This window comes from Xenopus laevis, chromosome 5S (assembly GCF_017654675.1).
Source record: "Xenopus laevis strain J_2021 chromosome 5S, Xenopus_laevis_v10.1, whole genome shotgun sequence".
Taxonomy (NCBI): domain Eukaryota; kingdom Metazoa; phylum Chordata; class Amphibia; order Anura; family Pipidae; genus Xenopus; species Xenopus laevis.
Genome location: NC_054380.1, coordinates 20,512,501 through 20,536,609, shown reverse-complemented (window position 1 = coordinate 20,536,609; position 24,109 = coordinate 20,512,501). Strand labels below are relative to the sequence as shown.

The 24,109-nt window shown below is 38.1% G+C and overlaps 1 protein-coding gene across 2 annotated transcripts in view; it reads right to left on the bottom strand.

Annotated features, from left to right (window-relative positions):
- Positions 1 to 2,662: 2,662 nt before the first annotated feature.
- dync2li1.S (dynein, cytoplasmic 2, light intermediate chain 1 S homeolog) overlaps positions 2,663 to 24,109 on the bottom strand; it is a 29,054-nt gene continuing 7,607 nt past the window's right edge. For both annotated transcript variants that reach the window (XM_018265029.2, XM_018265030.2), the window contains 7 exons: positions 23,174 to 23,242; positions 22,566 to 22,643; positions 21,612 to 21,694; positions 17,246 to 17,316; positions 14,803 to 14,900; positions 14,029 to 14,121; positions 2,663 to 2,811 (listed from right to left, as the gene is read on the bottom strand). In XM_018265029.2, coding sequence (XP_018120518.1) covers positions 2,740 to 2,811; positions 14,029 to 14,121; positions 14,803 to 14,900; positions 17,246 to 17,316; positions 21,612 to 21,694; positions 22,566 to 22,643; positions 23,174 to 23,242 — 564 coding nt within the window. In that variant the 3' untranslated portion in view covers positions 2,663 to 2,739. The remainder of the gene's footprint in view (positions 2,812 to 14,028; positions 14,122 to 14,802; positions 14,901 to 17,245; positions 17,317 to 21,611; positions 21,695 to 22,565; positions 22,644 to 23,173; positions 23,243 to 24,109) is intronic.

Sequence of the window (24,109 nt, the reverse complement as noted above, 5' to 3'; positions counted from 1 at the left end):
AACCCCATGTACAGCACTCAGAATTTTTTTTTTATTACTTCCTTTTATGTAACACATGATTTTTAGGATTTGGATTCGGTTCGGCCGAATCTGAGTCCTGCTGAAAAAGGCAGAATCCTGGCCGAATACCAAAAGGAATCCTGGATTCCGTGCATCCCTCATTTCCTTTTTGGACAAGCCAAGCATGAAGGTGGCCATACACTATAAGGGTGGCAGATTAAATCTGACTGTGTATGGCCACCTTTTTAATATGGCCATAGATGCACAGATCCTATCGTACGAATCGAGGATTCATACGATTTTCGGAACGTGTGTGGAGAGTGCCGACATCTTTTGTCCGGTGGAGATCGGTCGTTTGGCCGATCAGACAGGTTTGATTTTGACCCGACCGAACGGCCGAACGTTCAGATTACCCCCGATATAGCCATGCTCGTTAATGGCATATCGGGGAAAGATCCGCTCGTTTGGCGATGTAGCCAAACGAGCGGATCTTTTCGTCTATTGCGACATTTAAACCCCATTCATGGGCCAATAAGCAACCAATTGCGTTACGAGGGACCAAGTCGGCAGTTAGTACAGGCCCTTATATTGCTAGCTTATAGGTATAGTCTAATAGGTCTAGTTTTCTATAGCAATAGATGTTGGCACATCAAATGAATAAAGCACAAAAATCTGAGCACACAAAAGTATTTGGCGGCTTTTCATGCTTCTTAAAACTGTGCATAGCATCAATAAATTGATACAGCCAACTCTGCAGAACTGCTTGCAATACACATGAAAACCAGAGTTCCGCTCTCGTTGGTGCCTAGATCAGTCAAGACAAAGGGGCACATTTATCAAAAACCTAATGTGATTTTTTCCACGATCCAAATTTTTTTTGCACCCATACTCACACATTCGAGTTATATTTTCAAAAACTCAAATGTCTGTGAGTTAATAAGATAACAAATTGAAAATTTGAATGTAAAAATATGTTTTTTATCGAAAACTTGATCAATTAGAGTTTTCGTGACATAAATTCGATCAATTAGAGTTTTTTCCCCCATTGTTTTTCATGCGAGTTTTTGACATTCCAATTTTTCCATAAACATGTAAACATTCAAAATTCAAGTTTATCCGAGGTGGAAAAACCCTCACACGACTCACAAATTTGATTCTTGATAAATATGCTGTGGACAAATAGTTTCTTGACAAAATCAAAAATAAGAAATCTTTTATTGATGCTTTGGATTTCTGTGATTAGTTTTATATTTCAGAATACAAATTTTTTTTAAAAAAAAAAAATATTATTTTACATTTACTATTTTCAGAATATTTAAGAATATATTTATAAGATCTGTAGCAGGCTGCATATACAGTAATTGCTTATGTAACATGTTCTCTGATCTTTCGCCCACGTGCTTGCTCAGAACAAAGTGATTCACACAAACTACAGGAATGGTGATATTAAATAAGCAAAGTTTGCCCAGTTCAGAAGACCATGGCAACCAATCAGCAGTTAGCTTTCATTGGTATATAGCAAAAACAGTTATAAAAGCATCGGATTGGCTATGGGGTACCCAACTTGGGAAAAACACACCTACCGTGCATGATAACTCCATGGGGCAGATTTAAGGGTCGAATTGAAAATTCATATTTTAAAATTTTTGTTCGAACGATTCGAAGGATTTAAATCCAACGATCGAAGGAATATCCTTCGATCATAAAAACTTAGGCAAGCCTATGGGGACCTTCCCCATAGGCTAACATTGACTTCGGTAGCTTTTATCTGCCGAACTAGGGGGTCGAAGTTTTTTTTAAAGAGACAGTACTTCGACTATCGAATGGTCGAATAGTCGAACGATTTTTACTTCGAATCCTTCGATCCGAAGTCGTAGTCGGAGTAGCCCATTCGATGGTCGAAGTAGCCCAAAAAATACTTCGAAATTCGAAGTTTTTTTACTTAGAATCCTTCACTCGAATTTAGTGAATCGGCCCCTTAATTCGCGTTTGGTCGAATTCAATTTGAATTTGATTTGAGTTTTGGGTCGGTAAGATTCGTCTAAGTTTTAGATATTCGATTTTTTTTAATAAATAACCCCTAATCAAATTTTAAGGAAAATCAAATTTATTAGAATTTAGTAGGTTAAAAAACTCACATGAATTTGAAATTCGACCCTTGATAAATCTGCCTCAATATGTTGCTTTTGTTATATACACACAAAGATGTGGCACACTTGGGAGCTATGATGTGCAGTGTCGGACTGGCCCACCGGGATACCAGGAAAACTCCCGGTGGGCCCAGGTGTCCGTGGGCCCTCTTGCTTCTAACCATTTTGCCTATTTCATGGTCATTCCCTATTTCTTTATGGGGAAAAAAATGCTTAATTATGGAAGAATATAGTGTAGAAGTAGAAGTAAGTAATACAAGACTAAGAGAATAAAGAGTTTGAGAGAGGAGTGGAGGAATAATAGTTTGAAAAGTGGTCCCACAGTCTACAGTGTCCAGGGGGTCCAAGGTCTAAGGTTTTCTGGTGGGCCCCTGGCACCCCAGTCCGACACTGATGATGTGTGTATTTATCTGGGCTTTGGCTACGAGTGTTCTTTATCAGCATTCTATCAGACAACTTGGGTGTGCATCTCGCCGAGAGAAAACAAACAATATTTTTTAAGAAATAACCAATAACAGGAATGAGAAACTTTAATGTGGAACAAACCAGATGAGAAGAAATAACATTGATGAGAACTAGTCTATGGTGACTATCGTGAATTTGTTTCAAGTGCCATTGCCTTCCAGGTCCTATCAGCATTTCTCTTATACTGCTCCAGTTCCTAAAACACAACAAGATGCAAAATGTGTTATTACAAAGTGTTGGAAATTGTGCATGGCTTAATTATTCATCTTCAATTGATGGCTTGGCTTTCATGTTCCTTTGTGGCCAATGGCGGCCTGTCATGAACAACTGGAGAGTTGCAGGTAAACATTTTTAATATTGGGGCCCACCCTTTCAAAAACAGCCTCTATTAAAGGAGAAGGAAAGCTCCAAGATTTATTGCCAACAGATTAGCCACAATATTGAAATCTAGAACGCTATATTTATTCTGCAGAATGCTTTAACATACCCGAGTAAACAACTCTAGACACTGTCTCTGTTTGTTTAGGATAGAATCTGCCATATAAACTTGGACATCACTTCCTGCCTGAGTCTCTCCCTGCTCACTTACAGCTCTGAGCTCAGATTACTGCAGGGAGGGGAGGAGGGAGGGGGAGAGGAGCAAACTGAGCATGCTCAAGCCCTGCACTGGAGGTTTATGCTGAAAACAGGAAGTCTGATACAGAAGCCCATGAGTACACAACTGAAGGAAAGAAATACTGTGTTTCTTTTGACAGAGGACTCAGAGCAGCATTACTTTGTGGGTTTACTGGTGTATTTATATAGACCTTTCTGATAAAGTTTACTTCATTTTAGCCTTCTCCTTTAAGAAAAGTTACTATGCAACCCCTTAGTCAACCAAAATCACTCCTTATACTGAGGGGTACAAGTTAAGTGGGTGCTGTTCTTTAGTCTCTAAGAGTAGGAAACATGTGTCTTGGCTCTGCTAGCTCTTGGTCAGGGAGCTCCATACACAGTTGAGTTTGGAACTGGACACTGGGAAAGAAAATATTGCCACAACAGCAGGGCGTATTGGAAAAGCATACAACTAGGGAGGTGACTGGGTTATAAGAACTGAATTGGCCTATATCATTTTAATATTGTATCTGACCCACAACTGCGCAACTGGAATATTGCAATGTGCTTTTGGGTAGATACAGGACCTTGAGTTTAGACTATTACCTACTGTATCAGTTTGTGTGTATGCCAATTTTAAGTATCCTTAGGTACAGTGCTGTGGAATATGTTGGCAATTTATAAATTCATCTAATAATAATAATCTAGCCAGTGGAGATAACACTCTCCAAAACATCACGCCATCAGCCATCACGATTTTTTAAATGGCCACAATAAAAGTGGATCTTTATGGCCAAGAGCTCCATCTCCATGATGAACAGTGCAAGATTAAAAGCAGCCCTATCCAGTGCCATGGCCAAGGGGAACCCCTGGTAAGTATTCTTATAAAACTTGGCTTAAAGGCTCTGTTTATTGCCATGCAATTATGCCTATCATTAAGGTCGTACGAGCCCGAAAAGCGACAGGTCTTAATTCGCTTTATAAAGTGGAACCAATAAAGATTATTATTTTATTATACTTTATTTGGAGTATGTGCTGAAGTCCAAAGTTTGAGGTCTACTGCCACCATGCAGCATACTCTAGGTTTCTCAATAAGTGATGTTGATAGCTGGTGGCCTGAATGGCTTCCCTCAGCTCCGACGGAGAGACGGGTTTATCTAAAAGGCTATTGTGAATGGAGGGAGTATAGGAGCTCAGAAATCATGCTCCAATACGTTGACATGTAATAAGAAGACATCATTTTTTATTTTTTTCTATGGGAGAATGTGCTGGGATTTCAAATAGCGTAATGAACAGCACCTTTTTAGTGAATTTAAAAAGCCTTTATTTACACATGGCTCAGACCAACAGAGCAACGTTTCAAGCCGTTCCTCGGCTTTTTTTCAAGAATGTGTTGGGATTATTGAGCCAAGGTAAAATGAGTACTGTGGAGTATTCTGAACAATACTTCATGTCATTCTCCAACCTTGGGGCAGATTCCCTAAAGGGTGAAGTGACTAACGCTAGAGAAAATTCACCAGCGTGATGTCATTGCATAACTACGCCGATTCCCCGACGGGTGCAGGCGTCACTTTGCTAGTGAAGTAGATAGACGTTAACGTTGCTTCGCACTCTAACCCCAGGCGAATTTTCGCTCTGGCGAACGGACATAACTCCGCAAATTCAGTAAGATGTGGATTTTACTGAATGTTACCTCTTGCGCCAGACTTGCCTTCTCCACCTCAGACCAGGCGAAGTGCAATGGAGTGGATAGGAGTTCCTCAATTTTTTGTTGAAAATAGCCCGATAGCCTGCAAAGGTCCGTAAAATTTATTTTGGGTACCGGGGTTTCCTCCTACATTTCCTAACATATGGCACATAAACTATACAGTGGGCTCATGTGTAGGGCAATATAACTTTATTTTATTTTATTAAGGTTCCCTGGGCTTGTGTAGTGTAATGTATTTGCTGCAACATATACGTCCATTCAACTTTAACTTCCCGCAGTATACAAATTAGCCAACGCTGGCGCAACTTCGTTTTGCTTGGCAAAATAACGCTAGTGCAACTTCACCAGCGTTCGGTGACCTGGATGCAACTTCACATTTTAGGAAATTAGTGCTGTCCTGGCGAATCTACGCCCCCTTGCCATTTACTTTTCAGGGGATTGTTTAACTGGGATAAAGGGCCCCATAATATGGGAAAAAAAAATTCTGAAATCGTTTCAATCATATGATAATGGATGATGGAACATGCTAATGTGCTGTCCATTAGGGAATATACAGTCCAGGGCATCACCTTCAGCAGCACCTTTACCTGCAACTGGTACAGTACAAGACTGATATGGGGCGTAGAGGATTGATTTAGAGTTGCACAGGGTTCTTATGGGGCTACCTTACAAGAAATAACTGACTTTTATCCCAGTTGATACTTTTCCTTTTAACCAAACAAACAGATTTTGTAATATGGCCCTGAAAATTGCCATAAAGCAGCTATCTAAATACTTAACTGAAAAGATAATAACAATATGATATTCACACCCAAAAGAGCAATTCAGCATTTAGCAAAACTTGAGAAAACACTGGAAGCCAAGCTCATAATACAGAGCAAAGGACAAAACTTCTATAACACAATACTTAAAGACAGTCATTTAAATAAGGCTTCCTGCTGAAAGCATATGATGTAGATTTGAGATTAGAAAATTAGAATTTTCAATTTTTTTTATAGTCAAAACTCAAATTCGATTCAAGTTTTTTTAAACAATCTGAATTTGATTTTCGAGATTTATCATTCTCTGGCCCTTTAAGAATTCGATTTCGACTATTCGCCTGCAGAATTGCAGTTTAAGTCAATGGAAGAGGTCCAGGGATCAATACTGAGATGTTTGCAGCCTTCCTGACATTCGGAGAAAAAACTCGAATAGATCGAATTCTATTCGGGTTTTCGGGTCGTTTAAATTTATGGTAGTTTTAAAAAAAACTTACATGAATTCGAAATTTGACATTTGATAAATGCGCCTCCCCGTCTTCATTTTTTCTTTATTATTTTTGTAGTTATTTAGCTTTTTATTCAGCAGCTCTCCAGTTTGGGATTTCCGAAGTTGTTTGGTTACTAGGGTCTTACTTACCCTAGCAACTATGCAGTGGTTTGAATGAGATACAGTAATATGAATAGGAGAGAACCTGCATAAAAAAAATGAATAATAACGCAAAAATGATAGCCTTGCAGAGCAATAGGGGTCAGTGACCCCCATTTGGAAGCTGGAAAGAGGCAAATTTTTCGAGATGGCAGTTTTCTGCCTTGCATTCTGATTTGCCATTGGCCTCAGAGTGGCAAAAGCAACTTTGTACATTAGTTTGCTGGGGGACTGACAGACAAGTTTATAGGGACCTAAACACAGTAAGGGACCTATTTATTAAACATCAATTTTTTCTGGTAGAGTTTTTCGAGATTTATTATGCTCCAAAGCTTTGGCAGATGGTCCCTTTAACAATCAGATAACGGTTTGGACCTTTCGGATTCTCAATTGTTTTGGGCTGTTTGAGCTGGTTTCCATTCGATGATCAGAAAAAGTATAGAGTTTTCGGAGCGTCAATTTGAATCACGTGCAATTCGAATTGACGTTCGATTCGAGAAGTTTCATTGGTAAATTAAGGAGATTCAGGTTTGGAAGTTTGGTCACATTTTTTTTATATAGACAAATACAAGATTCCTCTGCACTCAACACATTATCAATATATTTAAGACAGAGACATTTTGTGCATACAGCTACTGAAAAATGCCTTACCCTTTAAACAAAACAGGGATTGTTTGTCCATATATTGCAATATATTTAAGCTGGCCAACTACGTCAAAGTCATCCCATATCTGGCCAGTCCTATGCTCAATTTTCATTTGATTCATTAAGAATTCTATGGTTTCATTATACATTTTATAAAAGGGACGAATACGTTTTACCTGCAACTTACTAGCTGCTTTCAAAGTAAAACTCCCAAACTTGGCTGCCCTTTTATTAGACACCAGTGGGATCACCTGACTATAGTTGGAGGGGGTGGGAGCTACAACATGGAGCTGGTCACTGCTCCTGTAGAACTATAACACATTTTTTTTATATAAAGTGAGAAAGAAAATTGAGTTTTAGTAAGTAATCCCCTAAATGTGCTAGCAGTTTACCACCTGTAGATATTGACAGCCATGTATCCCACTCAAAGGTTTGGTGCAAACTGGCGGTTTTTCTTTACTGGTTCAGAAAATGCCATCTATGCCATTAGCCTAAGACACAGTTAGCGTGTTAGCTGGCAGTGAGTTATCTAGAGCCCAGCTGATAACATCCTTGTCTCATCCAGCAAAATATTACAGTCTCACATTCCTATTTGTTAGGTAACAAGCAGGGAGCACAGGGGTAACTATCGGTCAAAGCAGAAACACAAACCTTTTATGGCAAAATTAAAATTTTACATAAAAATTATTTACATACAATCATCAAAATGTTCCAAATGCCTGAGCGTAACATGGAATATTTATAGCAAAGCTAAAAAAGGTAACAATTCGTTACGAACATTCCATTTTTTTCCTTGAATCCAATTTTTTCTCTAAATTTTAAATTTCTCTAAAATTCAAGATTTATAAAAACCAATAAAAAACTCCAATACAAAACTTCAGCAAGTAAAAGCAGTCGAGGTCCAATAGGAGTCATTGGAGCTGCGCTGATTATATTGGACCTATTTTTAAAGCCTTTCATACTTTTAGAGTTTTTCTGATTTTTTTCACTAGTAAAGGTCTGAAGTTTTTTTTAGAGGTTTTCATATTCTTTAGTGCAACACTCTGAGGTTTTTTTTTTTGTATGTACATTTTTTAGTCTAATCTTTTAATAAATGACAAGGCATTAGTGGTTTTCAAAAAAATTAGAATTTCTATAGAAATGTCATACTTTTAGAGGTTTTCTAATTTTTTTAAATTAAGAAAGGTCTGAATTTTTTTATTTTTTTTAGAGGTTTTCATATTCTTTAGTGCAACACTCTGAGGTTTTTTTGGTTTGTGCTTTTTATAGTCTAATCTTTTAATAAATTACATGGAATTTGTGGTTTTCGAGAAAATGAGTTTTAAAAACCACTAAGAAATCTATCGATTTTCACTTTACTATTGCGGCCTCCTCCTCCTTTTCCTTCTAGAAGACACCACAAGAAAATGTATCCGAAAATAAATCGTACGACTTTTCAAGTAGATATTTTGGCAAAATACTGGAAATCTTGCTATGATGTGGCCCTACATTTTAATCGGAGATTATGGGGTACTAGGCCAAAAAAAAAGAAAAACCAAATCTAACTATATTTTTCGTAAACCTGCAGGAAAAACTTCCACTTGAAAAGAAAAAAAATTGAACTTGTGATGAAAACAGAGTTTTACTCATATTTGCTGCTGATACATATGCTTATCTCTGGCTTTAGATTTTCAGTTCAGTTGGTTTCACTAGCTCGGGGAGGGGGGTCATCGACTCTTTAACTGTTCTAAAGTGATACATTTAGTTGATACATTTGTTTTGTTTGTGCCTGCTGAGCAGAATCCTCGAGTCTCATTAAAGACAGCTGTTAGAATTGATACAATAGTTGCTAATATTCCACAGATATTGCTGAGAAATGTATCAACTAAATGTAGCAAATTGAAACAGTTCAGATGTTCCTGGATCACTGAGCTTAGAGTCCTGCAGCAGGTCAGGTACCTGCAGGTTACCCGCAAAAACCTGCGGTACCCTGCGAGTTGCCAGTGGAAGTTTCGGGAGCGGGTATAGATGCAGGTCGGCGGTTCTCAGGGTTTGGGGGTTGCAGGTTTTCTCAATAGTGAGTTTAAAGCTCCCCATAGACGCGACGATTCTTCTTGCTGAACGGCCGATTTTAGGGAAGTCCGACCAATCCTTCGAAATTATTGTGTGGTTAGTGGGATTCGAACGATCGTACATCTTACGATCTGTCAGGAAATTGATCGGCCAGGTCAAAAAATCTTTGTCGGTCCCAGTGCAATCTATCTATGTTTGCAGGGCCAAGCAGGCAGCTCCCCTTTGTTTCCCTGGCAAATTGGTCTTTTTAGTTGATGGTCAATTCGTACGATCGTTCCGAGATAATCGTGGTCTCACGATGAGGATCGGATCTTTTAAAAATCTCAACATCTATGGCCAGCTTTACTCCTTTTTTCTGATCACGCCTACTTCCAATGATGTCACTTCCAGTTTACAATGACAGCGCTTCCTGTTTTACTTCTTATTTTCTGATCACTCCAACTTCCAATGATGTCACTTCCGGTTTACAATGACAGCACTTCCTGCTTTTTGATGTTCAGCAGGTCGCGGATCGGGTTGCAAATAAGGTACTTGCAGGTCGGGTAGCGGGTCAAAGCGGGTAAGTATGCGGGTTAAAATAAAAGTATGCAGGTAAAATACCTGCCAAGGCCGGGGCCGGTATTACCAATTTACCGGCAATGTAGCTGCCGGTAAATTTGTAATACGATCAAAAGGAGCCCTTGGCCTGCCCCCAATCCCCTGAAACTTTCCTTTTTTTTGCCTCTTCTAGCAGCCGCGGGTCTCCGTTGTGCGGCCCCGCCCCTTTTGACGCCACGCCCTTTTGATGTCACGCCACACCCATTTGAGGCCCGCCCCCAGCAGCCGGTAAAAAAATTTATAAAAGGTGGCAACCCTAGTTGCAGGTCGGTTTAACAAATTGGTTCCGCGCAGGACTCTAACTGAGCTGCCAGACTGGAACATTCAAATTTAAATTTACATTTTGGGAAAATGGAAAAAAAAAAAGATGGAAAGTAATTGAAAAAAGTCTTTGTTTCTGGTGAATAATCTGAAAACAACTGAACAACCCCTTTAAAGGGCACCTGTTGGGCAAAAATATTATCCACGACCAAATAAGTGGGCTAATACAGCCTGCACTCCAGTTGGGTGTAACAGTAGTTTTTTTTTTTTAATTGGCTCCTGCCAAGCACTGAGAGGGAGCTCCCGGTACAAGTGGACATGTTGGGGCACACGCATCTGTGTACTGAGCGAATGCCGCAACTTACTCATTATGCACAATGTGCCTGGTGTCAGAATCTCATTATGCGCTTGTGCAATATGGCTGCTCGCACCAGGAGCTCCCTCCCAGTGCAAGTGTCTTAGGTGCTGCTGGGGGCAATTTTTTGAAATAAAACAACCATTAGCCTGCACCTTTGTTTGGGGATAATACCTTTGCCCAACAGGTGCACTCTAATGATTCACTGAGTTCTTTAAAGGGGCAATATACCCCCTTGTTGATCATGAGTGTGATGAACAGGGTTTGAGCTGAATTTTTTTTTTCTACTGATTTAATCACAGATTTTTTGTTATTTCCTGAGCTAAACAGGGAAACTGAAGCTAGTCCATATTTGCTTTTTGCAACGTAAATAATTCGATTAGCAAGGCACATATAATCCCCCTGCATAATGGATTTCTGAAACAGTCACAACAAAGGGTGGAGAGAGAGGGGAGAGAGAGGTTTTATACAAGTAATCTATCGACCTTGCAAAGACCATACAATTCCTGTGCTGTGTATTAAAACATACCTTTAGTTTCTATTATATATTTTTTTAACAGTACACCTATTAAAATGTTGACATTGCAGTTGGTTTTATATCTGGGATACTTGAAACACTGTGTATGTGGAAAGGAAGCCAAGTGGACTTTACTCTGCAATAGCTTCTCTACATAAAGGTTATATATAGAGTTCCTGCAGGATTTCTCCAATGAAAATATATCTTTAGAAACAGGTCTATTGGCATAGGCATACGTGTTATCTATCTGCTGCAGATAAGATAGCGAGAGTTTTGCTTTTATCGCTCAGGGATATATTCTGTGCTTGGAAGGGCTACTTTGGTATCCAATGTGCTTGACCCAAAGTAACCTCAAGACCTGCTTTAACACCATGGAGAAGATTTCTTAAAGGGAGAATGGAAGTTTCAATGCAAACTTATTTCAAAATGAATTTGAACGGCATATATCTGGTTTATTTCCGGTTCTCCCTTTGTTTAATACGCCTCCTGACACTTTACTGGTATATCATTTATTTCAGATGGGAAAGGGGCCCTGCATATAAAATAACAAACAGAGAGAAACAAAGATAAATTCAATTTGTAATCTATGAAATAAGGGTTAATGTTATTCCTTATTGATGGAAGTACTCTGTATGACCTGGGGCTCTTACTTTATTTATTGTAAAGGACAAAAAAGCCTCCACTGTGCCTGGCCAGAAAAGACGGCCAGTAGCAGCAGCAGCAGCAGAGTGAGATTTAAAAGCTCCAGGGATGATGGCAGCAAAAACATTTAAACAGCTGAAGTTAAAGGAGAACTAAACCTAAAAATGAATGTGGCTAAAAATGCCACTTTTGAACTTATTGCACCAGCCTAAAGTTTCAGCTTGTCAATAGCAGCAATGATCCAGGACTTCACACTTGTCACAGGGGGTCACCATCTTGGAAAGTGTCTGTGACACTCACATGCTCAGTGGGCTCTGAGCAGCTGTTGAGAAGCTAAGCTTAGGGGTTGTCAAAAATATTGAAGCAGAAAAAGAGGTTGGTCTGTAATAGAAGCTGCTGCTACAGGGCTGATTATTAAATTATGATGCTAATTGCACTGGTTTCTGTGCTGCCATGTAGTAATTATCTGTATTAATTATTAATCAGCCTTATATTGTGACATTTCTATTCTATGTGTACTGTATATTGTGAGTAGGTCCCTAAGCTCAGTAAGTGACAGCAGCACAGAGCATGTGCAGTGAATCAGCAGAAAAGAAGATGGGGAGCTACTGGGGCATCTTTGGAGACACAGATCTTTACTGCTAAAGGGCTGTGGTTGCCTTGGGCTGGTACAGAAGCACAAAACATCATGTACAAGATATCTAGCTACTTATTTAGGTAGGCTTTAGTTCTCCTGTCAGGGATCTATAATGAAGGGCTACTAAAATATTGGTTTCCCTGTCCTTTGAGGGGGACATATACCCTTCCATATTGAATTGTAATTGCAAGAGTGCGCTTCTGACCCACCGTATATACCCCGAGTTTTTCAGCATCCAAAATGTGCTGAAAAAGTCTACCTCGGCTTATACTCGGGTCACCTGTACCCGACCCGAGTAGCCGAGATTGCAGTCACTTTTAATCATTCCTATACCAACAGTTCACTTGGGGAGAGACTGCAATATCCCACAATGCCCTCTGTTGGTTATATGAAAGAATAACAGTGCGCCCTCTGTTGGTTATATGAAAGAATAACAGTGACTGCAATATCACACAGCGCCATCTGTTGGTTATATGAAAGAATAACAGAGGGTGCTGTGTGATATTGCAGTATATCACACAGCACCCTCTGTTGGTTATATGAAAGAATAACAGTGATGGCAATATCACACAGCGCCCTCTATTGGTTATACGAAAGATTAACAGTGACTGCACTATCACACAGCGCCCTCTGTTGGTTATATAAAAGAATAACAGTGACTGCAATATCACACAGCGCCCTCTGTTGGTTATACGAAAGATTAACAGTGATGGCAATATCACACAGCACCCTCTGCACATGGTAGTGGGACAGTGGGACAATGCACACAGTAATCCTTTTGCCAATTCTCTGTCACCATCAACTTTGCAAAGAAGTCTGGTTGATCGCTGGGGGGGTCGCTTTGGCAGAATGTGCGCTGCTGGGAGACAGGGCTGTAGTTGTGTCTAGGCTTATACTAGAGTCAATAAGTTTTCCCAGTTTTTGTAGGTAAAATTAGGTACCTCGGCTTATACTCGGTCGGCTTATACTCGAGTATATACCATATTTTGCTATTTATATAATTGTTCTAGAAGAATTGGATATCAGCAGTTTTTACACTGCCTGTATCATAAATGTGTAACAGTGCCACCTGCTGTTCTGTCTGGGCAGAGGGCAGACAGTACAGCAAACGTTTAAATAAATGTTGCAAGAAGTGTCCCCACTCCTATCACCAGTGAGTGGCAACTGAACAGAGAAGCATTAGGAGATGCTTCCTGCATCAGTTATGGCTCCTGTCCAGAAAAAAAATACACGGAAATTAAAAAAAGTGCTGAGAGAAGTATTCTAAGATATTTTACTTGTAACACAGAAACATTCTGTTAAAAAAGTTGTTTAACAGAGCATATATTTTTATCTACTTATATATCTCAAGCCACATTCCATTTACACCTTTCTGGAAAAAGATTAACCTCATAGACTGTGCAATGCCCTTCTTTACATAAATGTGAATTAGGTGGGAGGGGTTGTCATCTTACCCAATCATTAACTCTCCACCCATTTAAAGGGAGATGAAACATTAAAAGGATTCTGTCATGATTTTATGGTGTCGTTTTTATTTCTAAATGTCATGCAAATAATTCACTCTACCATGTAAAATTTAATTCCTAACCCCACAAGTGTATTTTTTTAGTTGTAACATTGGTGTGTAGGTGCATCTCAAGTAATTTAGCCTGGTCATGTGCTTTCAGAAAGAGCCAGTGCTGCACTATGGAACTGCTTTCTGGCAGGCTGTTGTTTCTTCTACTATGTAACTGGAGTAACAGTGGGACCTGGATTTTTACTACTGAAGGTTGTTCTTATATCTACCAGAGAGCTTTTATCTGGTTACCTTCCCATTGTTCTACTGATGGGCTGCTGCGGGGGGGGGGGGGGGGGGGGCTTGATTTCACGCCAGTACTGTATTTGCTTATTAAATATATTCTTTTCTAAAAATTGCAAGGGTGGTTTACCTATGTGGGCATTTTTATTTTCCAAGCAATACAGACGAATAGCATCTCTAGGCAGATCTAGCAAACTAACCTGATCCTTTAGAGCTCGCATGGCATCAACTTCAGTTTCTGCATATTGTGGGTCTTTGGCAGGGTCTCTCATCTCTTTCAAGTCATTCGTAATCTATAGAAAAGAGTAAATGGTGCAGCTTACCACCCTGGAAATATGCCACACAAGCAGCCCAACCTCTGTGTAACAATTATAAGTTACATTTTATTATATATATATATATATATATATATATATATATATATATATATATATATATATATATATATATATATATATATATATATATATATATATTATTCTATATGTACTGTATATTGTGAGTGGGTCCCTAAGTTCAGTAAGTGACAGCAGCACAGAGCATGTGCAGTGAATCAGCAGAAAAGAAGATGGGGAGCTACTGGGGCATCTTTGGAGGCACAGATCTTTACTGTTAAAGGCCTGTAGTTGCCTTGGGCTGGTACAGAATCACAAAACATAATGTACAACATTTCTAGCTACTTCTTTAGTTACGCTTTAGTTTTCCTTTAAAATGTGCATCAAGCGTGAGGTGTGTCTCATTTAAGCTGAAGTGGGCTATCCAGTGCATGATCTTGCATTCAATGTTACCTGTTGTTATCTCAATGTTATCTCTAGGGCCTGGACCAAAGTGAGCTGAGGGGTTCCGCACTACAGGCAATTCAAAACAAAATCCATATCTAGCTAGGCCCAGATATACCCAGCTTTTACTGGTAATGCCCAGTTTTGGCAATAATTCACACATATACGTTCATAGAATCATAAAACACACAATACCTTTGTGGGGAAATTTTTTTCAAACACTTTTTTCCATAATTCCATGGGTGTGCGAACACGAAATTGGCTGATGTCCATATCAGAGGCTGGCGGAGACCCTGTGGAAGGAGAAATAATTAGCAAAGCTTTTCCCTGCAGAGAATACACCGAAGAAAACAATCTCTACACATACTGCAGAGTCATGGTAATTTGGAAAAAACAGTAAATAGAAAATGAAATTCAGTGGAGATCAGAATAAGGTTATATATTTGGGGAGAAAAAGCCAGTCGAAAGCCGTTTACAAATCATAAGGTAATTACAGGTATGGGACCGGTTATCCAGAATGCGTGAGACCTGGGGTTTTCTGGATAACAGATGTTTCCATAATTTGGATCTTCATACCTTAAGTCTACTAAAAAATCATATAAACATGAAATAAACCCAATAGGCTGGTTTTGCTTCCAATAAGGATTAATTATATCTTAGTTGGGATCAAGTACAAACTACTTTATTATTAGAGAAAAGGGAAATCTTTTTAAAAAATTTGGATTATTTGATTATAATGGAGTCTATGGGAGATGGCCTTGCTGTAATTCGGAGCTTTCTGGATAAAGACATTAAGGGGGCTATTTATTAAAGTCCATTTTTTTCTGGTCGGATTTTTGTGGAAGTGGAAAACCTTTTTCGTAGAATTTTTTCTATTTATTGAACCCCGATAGTGTTAAAAGTGTGAATAAAAAAGTACTCCAACTCAAAACCTGCCGAGTTCGTATATTAGTCAATAGCAGATGTTCTGTTGACATTTTGCTGGGTTTCGTTCAATAATCTGAAGATTTCATGGTTTCAGGCAATAATCTGAAGATTTCATGGTTTCAGGCAATATTGTGAAGATTTCATGGTTTCAGACAATAATCCAAAAATTTCATGGTTTCAGACAATAATCCGAAGATTTCATGGTTTCAGGCAATAATCCGAAGATTTCATGGTTTCAGACAATAATCCGAAAATATAATAATAATTAGAAGATTTCATGGTTTCAGGCATTAATCCGAAGATTTCATGGTTTTATGCAATAATTAGATTTCATGGTTTCATGCAATAATTAGAAGATTTCATGGTTTCATGCAATAATTAGATTTCATGGTTTCATGCAATAATTAGATTTCATGGTTTCATGCAATAATTAGAAGATTTCATGGTTTCATGCAATAATTAGAAGATTTCATGGTTTCAGGCAATAATTAGAAGATTTCATAGTTTCAGGCAATAATCCGAAGATTTCATGGTTTCAGGCAATAATCCAAAAATTTCATGGTTTCAGACAATAATCTGAAGATTTCATGGTTTTAGGCAATAATCTGAAGATTTCATGGTTTCAGGCAATAATCCAAATTCGGAAAAGTCGCAGGTTTCAGTTGTCAAATCCGAAAAAGTCAAAGTTTTCAGGTGACAAATCCGAATAAGTTGCAGTTTTCGGTGACAAAAAATTGCACAATTCATATTTTTTTCCCCAATTTTATCGAGTCTCTTCCCATATAAAAATTTTTTTTGGGAAAATGTATCGATAAACAGGGGGAAAAAGTCCATTTGCATTTAGTCGGAATGGTTTTCAGAAAATACATTGAGTGAGAACATTTCTGACTTTGATAAATAACCCCCTAATATTTTAGTATGTTACAGATTGTCCTTTATCTAAGCAAGTGGTGTTCATTATTCACATTGAATAGTGGTTTGTTATTGCTTATTCTGCCTGATCCCAGAGAACGGTACTGATGCAGGCAACGCAAATAAGCAACAGATCAACTGTGAGGGTTTTGTTTTGTAGTAATTGATATTTTTAGTGCTTATCTTTCTTGTCAGTCCCTCTCTTGTGCATCTTCTGTTCTGACTTCCAAACTACTCTCTGGCTACTTAAATATTTAACTACAAAAAATGTATTTAGTTAGGGAAATAAATATAAATATATTTAGTTAGTCAGGGAGGCACCTGTAGTGACACATTTCTTATAAGTTCTTTCCATTGCCAATATATCAGTACAGGTTTGGGGATCAGTTATCCGGAAACCCATTATCTAAGAAGCTCCAAATTAAAGGCCAACTCCTATAGACTCCATTTTATCCAAATAATCCAAATTTTTTAAAATGATTTTCTTTTTCTCTGTAATAATAAAACAGTAGCTTGTACTTTATCCCAATTAAGATATAATTAATCCTTATTGGAAGCAAAACCGGCCTATTTCATGTTTACTTGATTTTCAAAGGTATTTGAGATCCAAATTACAGAAAGATCCATTATCTGGAAGGCCCCAAGTCCTGAGCATTGTGGATAACAGGTCCCACACCTGTATCATGACTAAGGCTCACTTTTTAAAAAAATAAAATAAAATAAAAACATGAATAAAAAAAAAAAATCACTATGGCTGTCAGTTTGGCAATAGGAGAAGGTGTTTGAATTGAACACTCACCGATCTGGCTGAAGGAATCAGACCCCGCAGGAATGATAAGCGGTTTACTGTGGTCCATAGAGAGAGATTTGCTAGAGGAAAGGAGCAAAAGAAAACCGTGAAATGAATGTATCACCTTTCACCAGGGAGTGAATTAAAAATTGTCACCCACACGATTTGACCATTTCTTTTTTAAACTGATAACACAAACTTCTTGTCAGTACTGAACATATTGTTCAATACGGACAAACCATTGGATTGAGTGAGTGGTACAGTAAAATCTTCATCAAATGTTTCCTGTAACTGCTGAGCAGATTTGCACAAAACACTGGAAGAAATTCAGACTATTTCTCCTTGCAAAATGGTTTCAGTTTATTCACTGATATTTCTGGGTTACTCTGAGTCATAGGGTCATACCATAATCTCCATCAGATTTTCTCCTGTTTAAAGGTGGCCGTGGATAATAAAGGAGCAGGAAAGCTAAAGAAGCAGTTTATTGACAATAGATTAGCCACAATATTGCAAGCTATCTGACTATATTCTGCAGAATGTTTTATTATACCTGAGTAAACAGCTCTAGAAGTTCTCTCTGTTTGTTTAGGATAGCAGCTGCCATATTAGCATGGCGTGACATCACTTCCTGCCTTAGTCTCTCCCTACTCACTCATAGCTCTCGACTCAGATTACAGCAGGGATGGGAGGGGGAAAGGGAGAGGGAGCAAACTGAGCATGCTCAAGCCCTAGCCCTGGAGGTTTAAGCTGAAAACAGGAAGTCTGATACAGAAGCCAATGAGTACACAATAGAAGGAAAGAAATGTTGTGTTTCTTTTGACAGAGGACTCAGAGCAGCATTAATTTGAGGGTTGACTGGTGTATTTATATAGACCTTTCTGATAAAGCTTACTCAATTTTAGTCTTTCCTTCTCCTTTAAGATTTTTAAAAGGTATTTTCGTTATCGTAAGACCAAGCTTATCTTGAAATGATTGTTTAAATGTACGATTTGTCCATCAACTAAAAAGACCATGTCAAACGATATTGTCTAGTTGAAGAGAGGAAAACGGCGGGTAGCTGCCTGCTTGGCCCTGCAAACAATTGGACAATGGATACAATTTACTGTGACTGATGAAAAATTGTGAACCTGCCTGATTGGAAAATCGACAGATGCATGATCGTTCGGTACCCACTAACCCCACGATAATGTGACAGATTTGTTGATCGCACTAAAATCGTTAGGGGTTGAAAAATCTTAACGTCTACATAGAAAGTTAGGTTGAAAAAAAGACATGTCCACCAAGTTCAAACTTTTTTTTTTTAACCTGCCTAACTGCTAGTTGTTACCTTAAAGTGATACTGACAATAAAAAAATATTCTTCAAAATATTAATATACATTAAAAGTTACCTATAGGTCATGTTGATCATTTTTCACTGATAGATCTGTTTTTCTAAGTAATTGCTACCTGAAGTTCCTTAACCGGTTTTGCCAATCTGACTCCTGCTGCATAAATATGGCAGCCTCCTCGTAGAGGAACATGGGGGATCAGATGGGTAATGTAAAAGCATCTGCAAATACTTTTATGGCAAAATTATAGATCGCATGCAAAGACAATGTTATGATAGATGTTAAAAAAGGTTTAATTTCTGGTGTCAGTATCTCTTTAAGCCTCAGAGAGATCTACCAGAAGCACAGTTTTGCAATATAAAACTGCTAATATCTTTGAAACAGAAAATGAAAACTGTAAAAGTACTCCATAGAAGACTCTGAGTAAATTTACTTTTTTCTGAATTTACATTCCACTTAAGAGTTTTTATTTTTTGCTGTTCCGCCTGGCTTGCTTGAGAAACCTGGAAATACACATTGTAAAAACATGTGCAGATTTTTTTGTGAACAGTAAGGCTCTGTCACATTGGTGTAAAGGTCTTATCACCATTATTGGCACTTCTGCAGACACTGTGCTATCAATAATGTGCCGCGTTTGCAGAAAGTGAACTCAAAGACCCAGGTTACCTTAGCTGTCTCTGTTCCAAGGATTCCTTATCTGTAAGTATAAGACAGATACTGGCTGCTAGGGACCTTGAACATGCTTATGCCAGCGAGTTTCCCTTGTGTCCCTGAATTTTTTTTTTTTTTCTTATCAATTTTTTCGGGTTCATTTTGTCTGTGGCTACAGACACTGTAATAGTCCTAGTCGTTGGGCAAAAAAAAGCTCACTGTGGATGCAGAAACATTTTTTTAAAACTTGAAATGAGAAAATGTATTCTGCCTTTCTAAACAAACCAAAAAAAACCCCGAAACGTGTGGCCTTCACATTTCCCCTGAACCAACTCGATTTGTGGCCCATACCAAACAAATTGCAGAAACCATATGTTACCAGGAGTATGCTATTACCAGATCAAAACAGAGAGTGTTAAAGGAGAACTAAAGAAGTAGGTAGAAATGTTGCACATTATGTTTTGCGCTTCTGTACCAGCCAAAGTCAACCACAGCCATTTAGCAGTAAAGATCTGTGTCTCCAAAGATGCCCCAGTAGCTCCCCGTCTTCTTTTCGGCTGATTCACTGCACATGCTCTGTGCTGCTGTCACTTACTGAGCTTAGGGATCCACTCACAATATACAGTACACATAGAATAGAAATGTCACAATATAAGGCTGATTAGTAATTAATACAGATAATTACTACATGGCAGCACAGAAACCAGTGCAATTGGCATCATAATTTAATAATCAGCCCTGTAGCATCAGCTTATATTACAGACCAACCTCATTTTCTGCTGGATAATTAGTGACGACCCCTAAGCTTAGCTTCTCATAGGGGTTGTTCACCTTCAAAATTGTTTTTCAGGTCAGTTGCTTTCAGATTGTTCACCAGAAATAAATACTTTTTCCAATTACGTTCTGTTTTCTATTTGTGATTGTTTTTCTAATATTGAAGTGTAAAGTTTAACTTTTCACCTTTTAAAGCAGCTCGGGGGGGGGGGGGGGGTGCCAACTCTGTAACTGATCTAAATTGATATATTTAGTTGATACATTTGTTATGTTTGTCCCTGAGTCTCATTAAAGGCGGCTGTTAGAATTGATACAATACAATACAATTATTGGATATATAAAGGAGAAGCAAACGCAAAAGTTAAAAAACCCCACCCCCCTACTCTACATAGACTGCCCTCCTCCCCCCAGCCTAAGTGTTACCTGGGGCAAACGCCCCTTTCTACTTACCCCTCGGTGCAGGTTCAGGCATTGGAGTTCACAGGCGCCATCTTCAGCCTCTTTGGTAATCTTGCTCCAACTGCACATGCGCCGCTCCGCCGGTCTCATTCCGAAGATTACCGAAGAGAAGATGATGGCGCCAATGAACTCCACTGGACAGAATCTGAACAGAAGGGTAAGTAAAAACTTAGGGGCCTGGGTAACACTGGGGGGTGGAGGGAGGGCGGCCAATGTTGGGTGGGGGGGGGTAGGTTTTTTTTTTAAAATTTTGGGTTTGCTTCTCCTTTAAATTAAAATACAATTTTGGATAAACCATAAAAAAATGGAAAGCAATTGAAAAAGGTCTTGATTTCTGGTGAACAATCTGAAAATAACTCAATTGAAAAAAGTGTTTGGAAAGTGAACAACCACTTTAAAGGACCAGTAACATAATTTTTTTTTAATGAAAAAAACCCACCAACACAGTTTAAACTTTTAATTCGCAAAGCTTTTATTAAGAAATTACTTACTGATTCTCTGCATGCGCTCCTCTTCAGAAACGGCAACAGGTCGACGATCCATCCTGTGGTGCTCGATTTCTCCTCCCTGGCTATCTCCTATAGAAGGCAGGGAGGAGAAATCGAGTGCAGCACTTTGGATCATCGCCCTGTCGCCGTTTCTGAAGAGGAGCACATGCAGAGAACCGGTAAGTATTTTCTTAATAAAAGCTTTGCGAATTAAAAGTTTAAACTGTGTTGGTGTTTTTTTTCCGTTAAAAAGAAACTACATTTAAAAAAAAAAAAAAAAAAATTATGTTACTGGTCCTTTAAGTAGAAAACACTTGCGCCCCCTCTACACTGCTCTCTGTGCCTAATACCAGATGAAATATCCAGTGCTCATTGAAGAGCCCAACATCATAACACAAAGAATGACATGCAAGGTAGGAGCGGGAGATGACGACACCTTTGTGCTTTCCCCCACCGGCCACTTTAGAATCAAGTGTGTCCTAACGTAGTGTCAGAGAAGATCACTGAAGCTCGGAATGCTCATGATAAAACCAGTCATTATCTAGAAGGCAAGATTCCCTAAAACGGCACCAGATTTATTTTTGCTGTACAAACTCATAAACATCAAATGACACATTTTTACAAAATGCTTGGACGCATTTGTAATTATTCTTTTAGAACATAAAATTGCCTACCTTTTATCTAAACCAAATGCCAAATGGTTTATAAATGACCGTGTAACTGCTTTGAGTGTTTGGGCTTCGGACTTGCTGGTGAACTGCAAATAAGAAATAAACATAGCAGAAACGTCACATAAACAAATCGTTACTTTCCTTGTCTTCTAGCCCCTGGTAACAAAGAGCAAGCCCAATATATGAGAAGAAGCACAATTCAACAAAACAATTGCTCTCTTTGTGTGTCCTCATCTGCTAGAAAAAGGAGGCCCCCCTATAAGATATTGGATCTAACGGTCAATGAATATCTGACACCCAACTGCTGCATGAAGAGAGAATGAAGAGTAACAGATGCTGGGAGAGGGATAGTGAAGATGAACTTGATTATATGCATCACCATCATTCTAAGATTACATGAATGAACAATACTTCTGCAGAAACAGATTACAGATTTGCTATTTAAAATTGCCCCTTATAATATACAGTATATTCCTTCTCTTAGTGGTGTCAAAATAAACCAAAGTTTTGTATAAAGAGACAGCGAACGGACTTAAATCTACAACACAAGCAGTTTAATGTAATACAGTTCTTCCTATAGGGAAAATATGTTGCAGGTGTTTACCGGTACATCAGTTCCTTTATTTATTAGCCAAATGGTTTTTACTGGGAGCAGTTTAGTTCTGGCTGTGTTAATAAGTGTAATGGAAACACCTTATTCTTGCATGAGCAATTTTCATTAGATTAAGTGCTTACATGGCAACCAATCAACTTGGAAAGAGGGGTGGAAAGACCACATCAACCAATTTCAGAGCTTTTTTACTGCTCACTATGCAAGATTAAAAGCCAACATATACTGTATATTGTAACATTACAATATTATGTGTGTGCATAATATTTTTGGAATATTAATTAGTATTTTAGCTTGAATGAATAGCTGACAGAAGAAGTGATGAATAAAATACAAATTGCACAAACCAGTAAAGATGCTCCATAATAATGTGCAACAAATCGAAGTGTCTTGCATATGATTTTTCTTATTTCAGAATCAAAATCCTAAAAAAAACACATAACATATACCAGTATAGTGGGTTAAAATATTCCATCTTGGATTATGTAGTTTGCTTTTGTTTCACAGTAAGGGAATATAACCTAATTTAACGGGTATTATGGTTATTTGAAAAATAACCCCCTACAGCCGAATACAGATAATAAATTGTTTATATAGTGAATAAAGTACCCCCTCTTGAAATTATAAGGATATTATAAGTCACCGAGGAGTTTCATGACCACATAAAAACACAAGGCCAAAGGCCGAGTGTTTTTATACAGGTCATGGAACTCCCAGGGACCCGTTATAAACGGCGCGTTCTGACATCAGAACGCGCCGTTTGTAAGGATATAATTTAGTCTGGTCCCATAGAGAAATGACCAGACTGTAGATTATAAGGATATAATTTACAAAATATTCATGGCTTTTGTGTATTATAATAGAAAATTGGACAGTGGAAAATTAAATAATTTAAACTGCTTGATATTCCTGCAAAATGTCCAAATTTTGATAGATTAAGGCAGGAGTTTCTTACTTGAAAGATGTCATATTTGCTTCCAACAATTAGAAGGGGTAATGGGAATGGGTCTATTAATTCTCTGTCCTGTTGAAAAACAGAAAATGAAGATTGTATATTATACGTGCAAATAATATATAAAAAGGTTGCATATATTGCTGATCATTAATACAGTGCAAAGAACTTAAACAACACTGAACTAATGTAGACTGTGTAAGCAAGATGGGGTAACAAAAAAGATAACAGTAAGGGCAAAAGCAAATTTCTAAGGGAGTCTGTCTACACGGGCTCACTTTAAAAAATAAAAAAAGGGGGGTAGCTACTTAATGAGAATTTATAGTTGATAGTACACCTTATACATTATTTACAAATAAATTTCTCTATATATTTTCAGTTAATTATTTTAGAAAACAGACTGCAATTCTAAGTTGATAAAACATAGCTGGAAATGTATGAAGGATACGGCAGAAAGTGAACGAAAACCTTATAAAGAACCAAAATAATTTGGAAATACCTACATCAAGGGCCAGATTTATCAAGGGTCAAATTTTGAACTTATGCAAACTCTAATAAACTCGAATGTACCCACAACTCGAATGGGAGGTTATTTACAAAAAAACTCGAATGTAAGGTTATTTATGAAGAAATTTGAATGCTTATATTCGATCGAATATGAACGACCTGAAAATTCTAATAAAATTTGAATTAAGTTTTCCCCCGAAAAAAAAAACTCAAGAAGGCTATTAACATATTAAAACAGTTCAAGGGACCTCTGCCATTGATTTATACATGAACTCACCAGGTTTTAGGTGGCGAATATTCCAATTAGAACCGTTTCCAGGGTCGAGGTGTGATAAATCTCACAATCGAATTAAAATTTGAATTTGTGAGTTTTGACTAAAACAAAATTAGAAAATTCGAATTTACCATTCGAACTTTATTAAATCTGACCCC